Source organism: Ylistrum balloti, unplaced genomic scaffold (assembly GCF_031769215.1).
Source record: "Ylistrum balloti isolate Yb309-2 unplaced genomic scaffold, AGI_CSIRO_Ybal_v1 Utg370092, whole genome shotgun sequence".
Lineage (NCBI taxonomy): Eukaryota > Metazoa > Mollusca > Bivalvia > Pectinida > Pectinidae > Ylistrum > Ylistrum balloti.
In genome coordinates, this window is record NW_026782123.1 from 945,656 (window position 1) to 963,340 (window position 17,685).

At 39.4% G+C, this 17,685-nt stretch overlaps 1 protein-coding gene across 1 annotated transcript in view; it reads right to left on the bottom strand.

Moving 5' to 3' along the window:
- Window positions 1-17,685, bottom strand: part of LOC132549947 (serine/threonine-protein kinase Sgk1-like) — a 51,928-nt gene that overhangs the window by 33,390 nt on the left and 853 nt on the right. The window contains exon 2 of the mRNA XM_060213932.1: window positions 9,723-9,868. Coding sequence (XP_060069915.1) covers window positions 9,723-9,868 — 146 coding nt within the window. The remainder of the gene's footprint in view (window positions 1-9,722; window positions 9,869-17,685) is intronic.

The window sequence follows — 17,685 nt, forward strand, 5'->3', positions numbered from 1 at the left end:
AACACTAACACCTGAGCAGTTAGGTATAACTTTAACACTAACACTGACCAGTATGGTACAACCTAACATGGACCAGTATGGTACAACCTAACACTGACCAGTATGGTACAACCTAACACTGACCAGTATGGTACAACCTAACACTAACACCTGACCAGTATGGTACAACTTTAACACTAACACTGACCAGTATGGTACAACCTAACACTGACCAGTATGGTACAACCTAACACTGACCAGTATGGTACAACCTAACACTGACCAATATGGTACCACCTAACACTGACAAGTATGGTACAACCTAACACTGACCAGTATGGTACAACCTAACACTAACACCTGACCAGTATGGTACAACCTAACACTGACCAGTATGGTACAACTTTAACACTAACACTGACCAGTATGGTACAACCTAACACTAACACCTGAACAGTTACGTACAACTTTAACACTAACACTTACCTTGAAGTTGAAATAGTTTGGTAATTAAAAGCATCCAAAACATTAATAATGATTAAACACTAATTCAGATGTATATAGCAATAATTTGTCCAATAAATCCATCCTTTAGAAATAAATCCGAAGTAGAATGTTCATTTAAAAGCAGACACTAAATCAGCTGATTTTGCAGTAAATTAAACACAGCGGTGTGATGATGTACATCCAGGACTGAGGTTCAGACTGTGTACTCGCTGATACACAGTGTGGTGGTGTAAAATTCTACTGCCCTATATCCCAAACATTACCATAGTCAGCGTTACATATGTAGATTAACATTAGATATGGAGACAGACACTGGAGACCAATACACACTACACATACCTGGCTCCCAGGTAAATCACAAAATCTTATTATTACTGACTGGGTTTTTAACTGAAGAGACTTTTTATTGTTGGGAAGATCACCTTGAAGTATAAAATGTATCTGACTTAACATAATTGATATAATATACATATTAATAAAATGTTCTACAATTATGTATACGTATATACCAATAATGGATGTATGATATCAATAATTAATATCATACATACTAATAATTAATATAATATACAGATATACCAATAATTAATATAATATACAGATATACCAATAATTAATATAATATACAGATATACCAATAATTAATATAATATACAGATATACCAATAATTAATATAATATACAGATATACCAATAATTGATAGGTATATTATACAGATATACAAGAATAACAGAACAAAATATATCTGTCATGTAAAAAGAAAAAAAAGTATTCTGTTTCTTATTTTAATGTATGCACTTATGTTTTATTTTTATCTTTTTACATTTGACTTAATCAACTAGATATTGTTCACTTCACCATTGTCAGTGTGTGGTGCAGTGAAATATCTAGTTTGATGACTACAGTACGTCAATCCTAGTATATCAGCTGTACATGATGTGAACTGAAGTACAGAGGAGAGAAGGGGGAAGAGAGAGTGAGGAAGGGGATGGGGAACAGGTGGAGGGGATGGGGAACAGGTGGTAGGGGGAACAAGTGGTAGGGGGTGGGGAACAGGTGATAGGGGTGGGGAACAGGTGGTAGGGGGTGGGGAACAGGTGGAAGGGGATTGGGAACAGGTGGTAGGGGGTGGGGAACAGGTGGAAGGTGGTAGGAGTTGTGTATATGATGCAGTGCTATAGTAAGACCAAAGAAAACTGAGGTACATTGAATAATTAATAGCTGCTTATACCTTACTTACAGAAGGACCAACAAGTGACCGACTGAATTATTGAACTCTGTTTTCTTAACACAAATGTAATCTATATATAAGCTATGGTTAAAAGTTGACTGAAGTTTGTTTCTTGGAACTATTTCAAAACACTGTCAGAACTCCTAAAATTAATCTACTGTTTTCCACCTGCTGTCAACAACCGATGCCTTTCATGGTACAGTAATGCTATGGAGTTGCAGATTACACAATAAAGTTATCTAAACAAGAAAACTGGACCAGGTTTAATACACCACTGGTGTAGCAAGGTATTGTGAAGGATGGGGAAATGAACCAGTGTCAAAATACCATAATGGTGAAATGAACCCCCCCCCCCCCCCCCATCCCCAACCCCCACCCTTATCTTTTATTTTCAAGTGCTGTTTTCACTTAATTTTTTATCAGTTTACCTAATTATGTTCCTCAATACATAATAAAACAAACTTTACCATGGGCTTCATTTTACCATACTACATCGGGATCACATGACAGCTAGCTTTAGAATAATAGTGATATCACATGCAAATTTCATTACAATTAAAAGAGGTGTTATACAGATGTCCATTCCCCTGATCGAATTCAGCATGGATCATCATGATAAGTTTATATTGGAGTTTTAAGTACACTTAAGGACATTGGTTGATAACCCTTAGAAACAGTGAAAGATGTGGGTGGGCTTATTACAGGACAATGATATCTCATTTGTTTATAACCCTCAGAGAGAGTAAGAGATATGAGGGGACTTATTACTGGACATATGGCTTAGCCAGTTTGACACTGAGAGAAGTCCTTTGTGATCCTTATTAACCTATTCCCAAGATTTAAGACTGAAATAAGCCCAGAGTTTGTTATAACACAATGAAACAGCATTAGGTTTGTACTTCTACTGAACAGCATCAGAGTCACTTATTACCAGATAAACAGCTACTTGTTTGTTTGTTTGTAACATAACAATGTTACCTAATTGATTGTTTGTTTGTAATATAACAATGTTACCTAATTGATTGTTTGTTTGTAACATAACAATGTTACCTAATTGATTGTTTGTTTGTAATATAACAATGTTACCTAATTGATTGTTTGTTTGTAATATAACAATGTTAACAATGTTACCTAATTGATTGTTTGTTTGTAATATAACAATGTTACCTAATTGATTGTTTGTTTGTAATATAACAATGTTACCTAATTGATTGTTTGTTTGTAATATAACAATGTTACCTTTCAATAATGATTTTAAACAACACTTTTATATATTTTGTTCTGGAAATACATAGAAAATTGATTACTTTTGTTACACAGGACTAACTAAAGTAGAAAGGTATTTGTTCAAATCAAAACTATTGTTTCATTCACACCTCTAAAGGATCTATGTTTGAATTTTGACAAGTATGGTAGAGACTGGTAGTGACCAATTAAAATGGCCAAAGGCCATTTAGCAATGTAGAACAGAGAGAATGTTTTCTGGTCATAGTGGTCAGATATTGTATAAAAAGGCCAGTATTAATGACACACTAGAGACCCTATATAGCGGGTCATAAAACACCAGGCTGTAAAGGGGGTTCAAGGCTAAGTCAGTACAAAGCTTTTATAGGAAGTAAGGTGGGTAGGGTGGAGGGGTAGTGGGGGTGGGGGTAGGGGTAGTGGGGGTAGTGGGGGTAGAGGTAGGGGTGGGGGTGGGGGTTAGGTTAAGGGGTAGGGTTGAGGGGTAGTGGGGCAGTTGCTAAGGGAATAGGGGTAGTGGGGGTAGGGGTAGGGGTAGGGGTGGGAGTGGGGGTGGGAGTGGCTGAGTGGATAGAGGGAGGATGGCAGGATTTATCATATATATCAAGGTCAGATGGTTGGCTGAATAGAGGTGAGTTACTCGTCAGATTTTCCACTTGTCTCTACTATACCATATCTAGGTACACTAAGTGTTCCTGTTCACAACACCTGAGGTGTAATTGTCAATCTCATTAGCATAGGGTAATCATTCATCTTTCCCCATCAAAACCTTACAATGAACATCAAACTTCATTCATATATCATTGGTCTTAAGTAAAACCACAAAATCAGGTATATAACCAAATGTCAATCTCTCTAGAATGTGATTGATTCAACATTCAGACGCCCAGCTATAAATCAAGACAATGAAATGGTACAGAACACAGGAACACCAACTTTTTTATTGAAAAAAATGGTTGCTCTCAATTAAAACCACTTATATACACATATGCCACAATCATCACTGTAACCATGGTAGATGTAGTATCACATCACTGTAACCATGGTAGATGTAGTGTCACATCACTGTAACCATGGTAGATGTAGTGTCACATCACTGTAACCATGGTAGATGTAGTGTCACATCACTGTAACCATGGTAGATGTAGTGTCACATCACTGTAACCATGGTAGATGTAGTGTCACATTACTGTAACCATGGTAGATGCAGTGTCACATCACTGTAACCATGGTAGATGTAGTGTCACATCACTGTAACCATGGTAGATGTAGTGTCACATCACTGTAACCATGGTAGATGTAGTGTCACATCACTGTAACCATAGTAGATGTAGTGTCACATCACTGTAACCATGGTAGATGTAGTGTCACATCACTGTAACCATGGTAGATGTAGTGTCACATCACTGTAACCATGGTAGATGTAGTGTCACATCACTGTAACCATGGTAGATGTAGTGTCACATCACTGTAACCATGGTAGATGTAGTGTCACATCACTGTAACCATGGTAGATGTAGTGTCACATCACTGTAACCATGGTAGATGTAGTGTCACATCACTGTAACCATGGTAGATGTAGTGTCACATCACTGTAACCATAGTAGATGTAGTGTCACATCACTGTAACCATAGTAGATGTAGTGTCACATCACTGTAACCATGGTAGATGTAGTGTCACATCACTGTAACCATGGTAGATGTAGTGTCACATCACTGTAACCATAGTAGATGTAGTGTCACATGACTGTAACCATGGTAGATGTAGTGTCACATCACTGTAACCATGGTAGATGTAGTGTCACAACTGTCTGTGTAACCATGGTTACATTGAAAAAGAATATGCTGTAATTTTTTTAAATAATCCTGACTCTAATGAAAATAACCCTGTCAAGTATAGCGTTACAAATAACATGGGAAGTAAGCAGTGAACAACATGGTTACCTTCTGGTGTTATTTTACTGTGTGTATCTATATATCCCTTTGCACTTTTTTTAACCTTTCAATGATCATGATTCTGTACACTTCATATCACCTGGGAATGGTGCAGATATATTTCAGTTTTCATTACACAATTTCACAATGTTTTAAATGTGACACTGATTCAGATGCCCCTATGACCTCAACACATCTTTTGTGTATCCTTCACACCTTCCATTACAATATCTCCTAAAGTAAGTAATAAATTTACTTTTCATACTAATCTTTCACTGAAAATTTCTTTTCATTAGTAACTCCCTAGGTCTATGTTCTATCTTTATCCAGTCATAAGTCCATGCCTTGTAATAAGCCCACCCAAATATATTTTTCTCTTCAGTAAAACTGCTATTTCAGTTTCCTATAATTAGCTCATTTAGTGTTTGGTGATTGTAAATCGGAATGTGGAGAGTTCTGTCAGCAGATCACAGACTCATTCACTGTATCAATTCCATAGATCAGGGAACATTAATATAACTGTTGTGACAGGCCTCGACAGTCTGACATTCTAGCCTGGGGGGCTTACACAGTTTCCTGGTGCCTTGGTTAACATATGTTAAACGATGAGTCAACAAGTTTTAACTGTTTTAATTGCAGTGCACTACAGAGTGGGATTCATTTCTAATTAAAACGTAAAAACTGACTTTGATGGGGATCAGCTAATAAAGAATTCTTTCCACTCCAGAATAATTAACATATATTATGGAATGTGCTTAATTTTCAAAAGGTTACAAGTGGCTATTGTGATATTGATTCTAACAACTCGTGATAGATACATGTATTAACTTCAGGTGAAAACAACATACAACTATTTAGTACCTAGTCAATATGTGGCAGGATTTCGATGAAACAATCAAACTTTCTAGAGTGTCGTAATGATAATAAATACCAATCTATTGCATAATTCCTGCTTAGATTTATCGTAGAATATCAGCTCAGAAATATACCATAATACCAGTTCTGATGTTTACCATAATACCAGTTCTGATGTTTACTATAATACCAGTTCTGATGTTTACTATAATACCAGTTCTGATGTGTAACATAATACCAGTTCTGATGTGTAACATAATACCAGTTCTGATGTTTACTATAATACCAGTTCTGATGTTTACCATAATACCAGTTCTGATGTGTAACATAATACCAGTTCTGATGTGTACCATAATACCAGTTCTGATGTTTACCATAATACCAGTTCTGATGTTTACCATAATACCAGTTCTGATGTTTACCATAATACCAGTTCTGATGTTTACCATAAATACCAGTTCTGATGTTTACTATAATACCAGTTCTGATGTTTACCATAATACCAGTTCTGATGTTTACCATAAATACCAGTTCTGATGTGTAACATAATACCAGTTCTGATGTGTAACATAATACCAGTTCTGATGTTTACCATAATACCAGTTCTGATGTTTACCATAATACCAGTTCTGATGTTTACCATAATACCAGTTCTGATGTTTACCATAATACCAGTTCTGATGTTTACCATAATACCAGTTCTGATGTTTACCATAATACCAGTTCTGATGTTTACCATAATACCAGTTCTGATGTTTACCATAAATACCAATTCTGATGTGTAACATAATACCAGTTCTGATGTTTACCATAATACCAGTTCTGATGTTTACCATAAATACCAGTTCTGATGTGTAACATAATACCAGTTCTGATGTTTACCATAATACCAGTTCTGATGTTTACCATAAATACCAATTCTGATGTGTAACATAATACCAGTAACATAATACCAGTTCTGATGTTTACCATAATACCAGTTCTGATGTGTAACATAATACCAGTTCTGATGTTTACCATAATACCAGTTCTGATGTTTACCATAATACCAGTTCTGATGTTTACCATAATACCAGTTCTGATGTTTACCATAATACCAGTTCTGATGTTTACCATAAATACCAATTCTGATGTGTAACATAATACCAGTTCTGATGTTTACCATAATACCAGTTCTGATGTTTACCATAAATACCAGTTCTGATGTGTAACATAATACCAGTTCTGATGTTTACCATAATACCAGTTCTGATGTTTACCATAATACCAGTTCTGATGAAGAACATAATACCAATTCTGATGTTTACCATTATACCAGTTCTGATGTTTACCATAATACCAGTTCTGATGTTTACCATAATACCAGTTCTGATGTTTACCATAATACCAGTTATGAATTATGTGAACTTACTGTTAGGTATGGTCATCCCGTTTGTGGAGTTTACATGCTGACTAGGAGTAAACATAGTGGTAGAATTTCTTCTTCATCTGTAAATTTCACTTTGCCAGTGTAGATCTATATATATACATACACATGTACCAATTTACCTACGTCACTGTTCGTGTCCAGGCCAGACCTCTGATATAAAGAATAAGTGGCCCCTGGCCTGACTATGGTGAGTGTGGGAGAACTTAAGCCAACACCTTAATAAGACGTGACAATAAACAGGATTATTGTAAATTGAAGCCTTAAGGTGATTTTACTGTTAGATGTGTTACTTTCTGTGCCTTGCTGTATCAGTGAACAATCTATCATTAAAATAAATAACCATTTCCTACCAATCAACCTACACTCAGTCAACCTGCCCAAAGTTTTTGTACAGAATCTTTATGTCAGCTTTTCTCCGTCTATTTTATAATTCTACAATCAGACATGTCCAAGAGAAAAAATGATAAAGCTCAGTTTTATTTCAATATTTCAGAGACCGAAGTTGACCTAATTTACACTGTAAGAAATTTCTTACAGGTGTCCTGTCTTGGATATCCTATTTCTTAGCTTGTCTGCTCAATAACATTAATCAATCATTTAAAAAATTTAAAAAGTCAACAATATGATATCTTAATTAAATTCAAAGTAGTGTTTAACTTAATGCATGGTATATTTCCTTTATTGATATAACAAAGTAATGCAACCTTTATCAAGTACAATATATTTCTAAATAATTTGAGCTGTGTGACCTTGGCAATCTTCCCATAGTTCTTTTATAAGTTGTCCTGACTTTCCAGCTTCCTTAAATAAGCCCCTCTGATAATTATACAATGAGTATTATAACACTGATAACATGATAGTTATGTGATGTTATAACACTGATAACATGATAGTTATGTGATGTTATAACACTGATAACATGATAGTGATGTGATGTTATAACACTGATAACATGATAGTTATGTGATGTTATAACACTGATAACATGATAGTTATGTGATGTTATAACACTGATAACATGATAGTGATGTGATGTTATAACACTGATAACATGATAGTTTTGTGATGTTATTACACTGATAACATGATAGTTATGTGATGTTATTACACTGATAACATGATAGTGATGTGATGTTATAACACTGATAACATGATAGTTATGTGATGTTATAACACTGATAACATGATAGTTATGTGATGTTATAACACTGATAACATGATAGTTATGTGATGTTATAACACTGATAACATGATAGTTATGTGATGTTATTACACTGATAACATGATAGTTATGTGATGTTATAACACTGATAACATGATAGTTATGTGATGTTATAACACTGATAACATGATAGTTATGTGATGTTATTACACTGATAACATGATAGTTATATAGCTATTTGTATATTTTGTATGTTGTTGTAAAGTCACTAGAGCGCTGACTTGCTGGTACCAGACATTGATTTAATGAACTAAGGAGGCCACTGATAGTCTCACTGTTTTGTACTGAGGCACGTGATGGTTGACCTTTGTCCCAGTTGAATTTACATTACTGGGTAAATATAGCACTGAACTGTTGAGGAGCTGATTATCTTGTATATATTATTTACTTCTGAACATGAATAAAATCAAATTATGACGACAGCTTCAATGTTTAAAATGCATAATTCATGAGTTAGAACTACTCGGGAGTCTGGAGATGTGTTGTTAGTAGAGAGAACTACTCGGGAGTCTGGAGATGTGTTGTTAGTAGAGAAAACTAACGGGGAGTCTGGAGATGTGTTGTTAGTAAAGAGAACTACTGGTGGGTCTGGAGATGTGTTGTTAGTAGAGAGAACTACTGGTGGGTCTGGAGATGTGTTGTTAGTAGAGAGAACTACTGAGGAGTCTGGAGATGTGTTGTTAGTAGAGAAAACTAACGGGGAGTCTGGAGATGTGTTGTTAGTAAAGAGAACTACTGGTGGGTCTGGAGATGTGTTGTTAGTAGAGAGAACTACTCGGGAGTCTGGAGATGTGTTGTTAGTAGAGAAAACTAACGGGGAGTCTGGAGATGTGTTGTTAGTAAAGAGAACTACTGGTGGGTCTGGAGATGTGTTGTTAGTAGAGAGAACTACTGGTGGGTCTGGAGATGTGTTGTTAGTAGAGAGAACTACTGAGGAGTCTGGAGATGTGTTGTTAGTAGAGAGAACTACTGGTGGGTCTGGAGATGTGTTGTTAGTAGAGAGAACTACTCGGGAGTCTGGAGATGTGTTGTTAGTAGAGAGAACTACTGGGGAGTCTGGAGATGTGTTGTTAGTAGAGAGAACTACTGGGGAGTCTGGAGATGTGTTGTTAGTAGAGAAAACTAACGGGGAGTCTGGAGATGTGTTGTTAGTAGAGAGAACTACTGAGGAGTCTGGAGATGTGTTGTTAGTAGAGAAAACTAACGGGGAGTCTGGAGATGTGTTGGTAGTAAAGGGAAACACATTGATAAATGATTGCCTCTACAAAGTAGAGAGGACATTCAGAACCACTGACCAGGAAACATATACCATTATACTTACTTTTGAGAAATCTTTGGATGACAAACCAGCTTCTGTATGAACTCATCTAGTCCTTCCCGTCTCTGCTGGATAAAATCTGGATCCAAGTTCCCAAATATTTTCTTTCCAGGCAGTCTGAGATTTGACTCTGGATACAACTTCTTTATCTGTGTTGAAAGTAACAAGAAGTTTATTTAAAGCTCGTCTTTATTAGGCAGGTGACGTTAGCCTTATCTACAGCTTCACTACTACCTATCAGCTTACAACACACAGGAAGGGAACTGTGAAAGGGAGGGGAGACGGTTACAGGGAAGGGGATTTTTGTAGGGAGAACGGGCTGTTAGGGGGAAGGGGACTGTTAGAGCAAGAGAAGATTGTTTGAGGGCGGGGGACTGTTTGAGGGCAGGGAACTGTTTGAGGGCGGGGGACTTTTTGAGGGTGGGGGACTGTTTGAGGGTGGGGACTGTTTGAGGGCAGGGGACTGTGACAAGGAAAGGGACTGTTGGGGAGGGGGAATGTAAGAAGGAATGGGACCATTAAAGATGTAGGGGTCTATTGGAGGGAGAGGAGTCTGTTGGAAGGATAGGACTGTTAGAGTAAGGGGGACTGTAAGGGGGGGACTGTTAGAGGGGACTGTTGAAGAGATGGGAACTGTTCCAAAGGGAATTGTTAAAGGGGGAGATTTTTGGTCTTGTCTACAGTACACACAGCTCTACCTATCATCTAAAACACAGGAGAGAAATGTTGATGGGAGAGGGGAATGTAAGAAGGAGGAGAGACTGTTCAAGGGAGAGAGGTCTGCATGAGAAAGGACTATTTGAGGGAGAGGGACGGCTTTGATGGAGGGGGACTAGAAGAAGGAGGGAGCTGTAAAAGGGAGAAGGACTATACAAGGGTGAGGGGACTGTGTGAGGGAGAGGGGACAGAAAGTGTTAAGGGGTCTGTTTGAGGGAGGGGGACTAGAAGAGAGATGTGCTTGTAAGAAGGAGGTAGATTGTTCAAGAAATAGAGGACTTTTGGAGGAAGATGGGACAGATAGTAGAAAGAGGTTTGTTAGAAGGAGAGGGGACTGTTTGAGGAAGAGGGGACTGTTAGAGGATGGCGAACTGTTCAAGGGAAAGGGACTATTCCAGAACTGGGTGCAGTTACAGGGAAGGAACAGTTAGAGGGAGACAGTTAGAGGTAGGGGGTACTGTATGAGGGAGAGGGACAGTTAGAGGTAGGGGGGACTGTATAACGGAGGGGAACAGTTAGAGGTAGGGGGAATGTATGAGGGAGAGGGACAGTTAGAGGTAGGGGGAATGTATGAGGGAGAGGGACAGTTAGAGGTAGGGGGAATGTACGAGGGAGAGGGACAGTTAGAGGTAGGGGGAATGTACGAGGGAGAGGGACAGTTAGAGGTAGGGGGAATGTACAAGGGAGAGGGACAGTTAGAGGTAGGGGGAATGTACGAGGGAGAGGGACAGTTAGAGGTAGGGGGAATGTACGAGGGAGAGGGACAGTTAGAGGTAGGGGAAATGTACGAGGGAGAGGGACAGTTAGAGGTAGGGGGGACTGTATGAGGGAGAGGGACAGTTAGAGGTAGGGGGGAATGTATGAGGGAGAGGGACAGTTAGAGGTAGGGGGAATGTACGAGAGAGAGGGACAATTAGAGGTAGGGGGAATGTATGAGGGAGGGGACAGTTAGAGGTAGGGGGACTGTACCAGGGAGAGGGACAGTTAGAGGTAGGGGGAATGTACGAGGGAGGGAGACAGTTAGAGGTAGGGGGGACTGTATAAGGGAGGTGGACAGTTAGAGGTAGGGGGAATGTATGAGGGAGAGGGACAGTTAGAGGTAGGGGGAATGTACGAGGGAGGGGGCTGTAGAGGTAGGGGACAGAAGGGAGAGGGACAGTTAGAGGTAGGGGGAATGTACGAGGGAGGGGGACAGTTAGAGGTAGGGGGTACTGTATGAGGGAGAGGGACAGTTAGAGGTATGGTGTGGACACTGTATGAGGGAGAGGGACAGTAACAAGACAGTGTGGACCCATTGTTCTCTCTCTTACAGTAGAAACTTACACTAACAAGACATGGTGTGGAGGGATTGTTCTCTCTCTTACAGTAGCCCTAAACTCTACACAAGACATGGTGTGGACCCACACTCTTACAGTAGCCCTAAACTCCACACTAACAAGACATGGTGTGGACCCGTTGTTCTCTCTCTTACAGTAGCCCTAAACTCCACACTAACAAGACATGGTGTGGACCCACACTCTTACAGTAGCCCTAAACTCCACACTAACAAGACATGGTGTGGACCCACACTCTTACAGTAGCCCTAAACTCTACACTAACAAGACATGGTGTGGACCCACACTCTTACAGTAGCCCTAAACTCACACTAACAAGACATGGTGTGGACCCACACTCTTACAGTAGCCCTAAACTCCACACTAACAAGACATGGTGTGGACCCATTGTTCTCTCTCTTACAGTAGCCCTAAACTCTACACTAACAAGACATGGTGTGGACCCATTGTTCTCTCTCTTACAGTAGCCCTAAACTCTACACTAACAAGACATGGTGTGGACCCATTGTTCTCTCTCTTACAGTAGCCCTAAACTCTACACTAACAAGACATGGTGTGGACCCACTCTCTCTTACAGTAGCCCTAAACTCTACACTAACAAGACATGGTGTGGACCCACACTCTTACAGTAGCCCTAAACTCTACACTAACAAGACATGGTGTGGACCCATTGTTCTCTCTCTTACAGTAGCCCTAAACTCTACACTAACAAGACATGGTGTGGACCCACACTCTTACAGTAGCCCTAAACTCTACACTAACAAGACATGGTGTGGACCCACACTCTTACAGTAGCCCTAAACTCTACACTAACAAGACATGGTGTGGACCCACACTCTTACAGTAGCCCTAAACTCCACACTAACAAGACATGGTGTGGACCCACACTCTTACAGTAGCCCTAAACTCTACACTAACAAGACATGGTGTGGACCCACTCTCTCTTACAGTAGCCCTAAACTCTACACTAACAAGACATGGTGTGGACCCACACTCTTACAGTAGCCCTAAACTCTACACTAACAAGACATGGTGTGGACCCACACTCTTACAGTAGCCCTAAACTCTACACTAACAAGACATGGAGAGGACCCACACACTTACAGTAGCCCTAAACTCTACACTAACAAGACATGGTGTGGACCCACACTCTTACAGTAGCCCTAAACTCTACACTAACAAGACATTGTGTGGACCCACACTCTTACAGTAGCCCTAAACTCCACACTAACAAGACATGGTGTGGACCCACACTCTTACAGTAGCCCTAAACTCTACACTAACAAGACATGGTGTGGACCCACACTCTTACAGTAGCCCTAAACTCTACACTAACAAGACATGGTGTGGACCCACACTCTTACAGTAGCCCTAAACTCTACACTAACAAGACATGGTGTCTCTTACAGTAGCCCTAAACTCTACACTAACAAGACATGGTGTGGACCCATTGTTCTCTCTCTTACAGTAGCCCTAAACTCTACACTAACAAGACATGGTGTGGACCCACTCTCTTACAGTAGCCCTAAACTCTACACTAACAAGACATGGTGTGGACCCACTCTCTTACAGTAGCCCTAAACTCTACACTAACAAGACATGGTGTGGACCCACACTCTTACAGTAGCCCTAAACTCCACACTAACAAGACATGGTGTGGACCCACACTCTTACAGTAGCCCTAAACTCTACACTAACAAGACATGGTGTGGACCCACACTCTTACAGTAGCCCTAAACTCTACACTAACAAGACATGGTGTGGACCCACACTCTTACAGTAGCCCTAAACTCTACACTAACAAGACATGGTGTGGACCCACACTCTTACAGTAGCCCTAAACTCTACACTAACAAGACATGGTGTGGACCCACACTCTTACAGTAGCCCTAAACTCTACACTAACAAGACATGGTGTGGACCCACACTCTTACAGTAGCCCTAAACTCCACACTAACAAGACATGGTGTGGACCCACACTCTTACAGTAGCCCTAAACTCTACACTAACAAGACATGGTGTGGACCCACACTCTTACAGTAGCCCTAAACTCTACACTAACAAGACATGGTGTGGACCCACACTCTTACAGTAGCCCTAAACTCTACACTAACAAGACATGGTGTGGACCCACACTCTTACAGTAGCCCTAAACTCTACACTAACAAGACATGGTGTGGACCCATTGTTCTCTCTCTTACAGTAGCCCTAAACTCTACACTAACAAGACATGGTGTGGACCCATTGTTCTCTCTCTTACAGTAGCCCTAAACTCTACACTAACAAGACATGGTGTGGACCCATTGTTCTCTCTCTTACAGTAGCCCTAAACTCTACACTAACAAGACATGGTGTGGACCCACACTCTTACAGTAGCCCTAAACTCCACACTAACAAGACATGGTGTGGACCCATTGTTCTCTCTCTTACAGTAGCCCTAAACTCTACACTAACAAGACATGGTGTGGACCCACACTCTTACAGTAGCCCTAAACTCTACACTAACAAGACATGGTGTGGACCCACACTCTTACAGTAGCCCTAAACTCTACACTAACAAGACATGGTGTGGACCCACACTCTTACAGTAGCCCTAAACTCTACACTAACAAGACATGGTGTGGACCCATTGTTCTCTCTCTTACAGTAGCCCTAAACTCTACACTAACAAGACATGGTGTGGACCCACACTCTTACAGTAGCCCTAAACTCTACACTAACAAGACATGGTGTGGACCCACACTCTTACAGTAGCCCTAAACTCTACACTAACAAGACATGGTGTGGACCCACACTCTTACAGTAGCCCTAAACTCTACACTAACAAGACATGGTGTGGACCCACACTCTTACAGTAGCCCTAAACTCTACACTAACAAGACATGGTGTGGACCCATTGTTCTCTCTCTTACAGTAGCCCTAAACTCTACACTAACAAGACATGGTGTGGACCCATTGTTCTCTCTCTTACAGTAGCCCTAAACTCTACACTAACAAGACATGGTGTGGACCCACACTCTTACAGTAGCCCTAAACTCTACACTAAGACAAGACTTACACAAGACATGGTGTGGACCCACACTCTTACAGTAGCCCTAAACTCTACACTAACAAGACACACTCTTACAGTAGCCCTAAACTCCACACTAACAAGACATGGTGTGGACCCACACTCTTACAGTAGCCCTAAACTCTACACTAACAAGACATGGTGTGGTCCCACACTCTTACAGTAGCCCTAAACTCTACACTAACAAGACATGGTGTGGACCCACACTCTTACAGTAGCCCTAAACTCTACACTAACAAGACATGGTGTGGACCCACACTCTTACAGTAGCCCTAAACTCCACACTAACAAGACATGGTGTGGACCCATTGTTCTCTCTCTTACAGTAGCCCTAAACTCTACACTAACAAGACATGGTGTGGACCCACACTCTTACAGTAGCCCTAAACTCCACACTAACAAGACATGGTGTGGACCCACACTCTTACAGTAGCCCTAAACTCCACACTAACAAGACATGGTGTGGACCCTTTGATGATTATCTTACATAAGATTTGAAATGAGAACTGGGTCAATCACTTATTTTATTTTTATACCTGTAATAAATCTGTACATACACAGGATGGTAAATAACCTTATCATGTACCTGTGTTTATATAACGTTACAGATAATGCCCTGAGTCCCTTGGCATCTAAAGCACTTGTGTCAGTGATAAGACACATCTTGAACGATTATATTTGAATTCTCGGGGTCAGAAACTGATTCCAGTTATGTACTAATCTAAATATCAATACATGCTCCTAGCGTTCAAACAAATACAGATAATCGATATATAATACACATTTATGTTTAAGGGTACACAAGGAGTAGAAGATGCTTGCATTTATTTCATACTTATTTATACATTCATTAAACTGGATTTAAGTTCCACATGAAGTTGTGTTGATTAAGATACAAACTTACCTTTACATGAAAAATACCTTGGAAAAATTTTTGAAACAGCATAACTTGTTTTTGAAATATACCCAATGAATACCATTCATCAGAGCTGTCAGCATACACTAGATATATGTGAAACCATACTACAACACCGTTCTATACACGGAACTAAGGTCAGATCTTAATCACATGACCAGTCAATGGTACGTAACAAGAATGTGTCAGGTATGATTGGGCCACAGGTGAAAATTACAAAGTCTATCATCACAAACATTTCCTGGTTATTAACAGCAGATATTTAGATATTTATCATTGAAAGAATTTAACCTATCGCCTACAAGTATATTATCACATAATTCCAGGTAATTGACCTAAACTAAATTATATTTTTTTATTTCTATTTGATCAATTTTCCTGAATTATTAAGCACTGACCTTTTCAACAGTGTTCTACAACACAGGAAAGTCTTGAGGAACCACAATGTACTAACACCATCACTAAACAATAAAATGGTAGGACTTTTGTAGAGGATTATATGAGGAACAAAACTGAAGCTCCATCATCAGTTCTAACATATAAAAAGTCTAGAAATTCTCAGATCTATGGCAATTAATGTTATTTTTGGCCAAGTATGGTTGCTAATACTGTTATCTATGTGCCAGAGGCAAAGACCTGAATGCCTGCAATAAAACTACATATAGTATGAAAACTAACACATTCTTCTGATGTTTGGGTTGGGAAAATATTCTTACTTCATTCAGTAGATACCTATCAAACAGACTGAGATTGGACCTTCAGTCACCACTGACAAGTACAGCTAGGAAAGCGTAACCTGAGATTGGACCTTCAGTCACCACTGACAAGTACAGCTAGGAAAGTGTATCCTGAGATTGGACCTTCAGTCACCACTGACAAGTACAGCTAGGAAAGTGTATCCTGAGATTGGTCCTTCAGTCACCACTGACAAGTACAGCTAGGAAAGTGTATCCTGAGATTGGACCTTCAGTCACCACTGACAAGTACAGCTAGGAAAGCGTAACCTGAGATTGACTTTTCATCTGAACAATTATTTCATTAGACACATTATTATCAGTCAGTCAGCTGAGATCATTCATATCCAAATGGCCATTTACAATGAGTTTGTTGGACAGACTTAATTACATCATTATGTTTCCCTGATTTATTCTGAGTTACATGACATCAATGAGACAAAATTATTTCCAAACACCAGGTAGAAGTTAACAAAATATTTCGTATAGATATCTGTACGGCTCTCAAAATTTAAGTAAATACCATGAAATAAAAGTTAGAACTATGGTACATATAGCAATCAAATTGTGATTGTTGATGTTAAGAGCATGTCCTTGCTGTTTGAAGTTACTGCTGTGATATCAGTGATATATCAGTATACAGATGTATACAAGTCTATTATAATACCCCCTACAGTAGATGTACCTATATATAACATCTGGCACCATCAAGTACAACAAACAGCTTGTATCAATAACTCTCATCACAGCAGAACACAAATATCAACATAATAAAACTGTATCAGAAAATTAGAATATTGGCTTCTCTTCCTAAATCAGCTGAAGCTTAATAGGGGCTAATCAGCAGGCCAGTTCAACTTACCTCCCATAAACCGCTTAATTCACTTTAATCCATTCAGAAATTCATCCATTTCATATCTCAAACATACAATCAGAAGGTGTGGCACCTGGCTATTTTAGTCCTAGCCATGTCCATCCTTCACACAATGCACAATATAATAAGTCAGCACTGCCCAATGCTATACCCTGAGGTGACAGATCACAATCTACTACACACTCAAGAGGTGCTTCAACCTACATATGTCATTTACCTTTCAACTGCTATTCTGACAACTAGCACACAGCATTATTTTTTATCATTTTAATTTTTTACAGGGTTTTAGTACGCAAAGGTAACTTTACACAGACAAGTGAA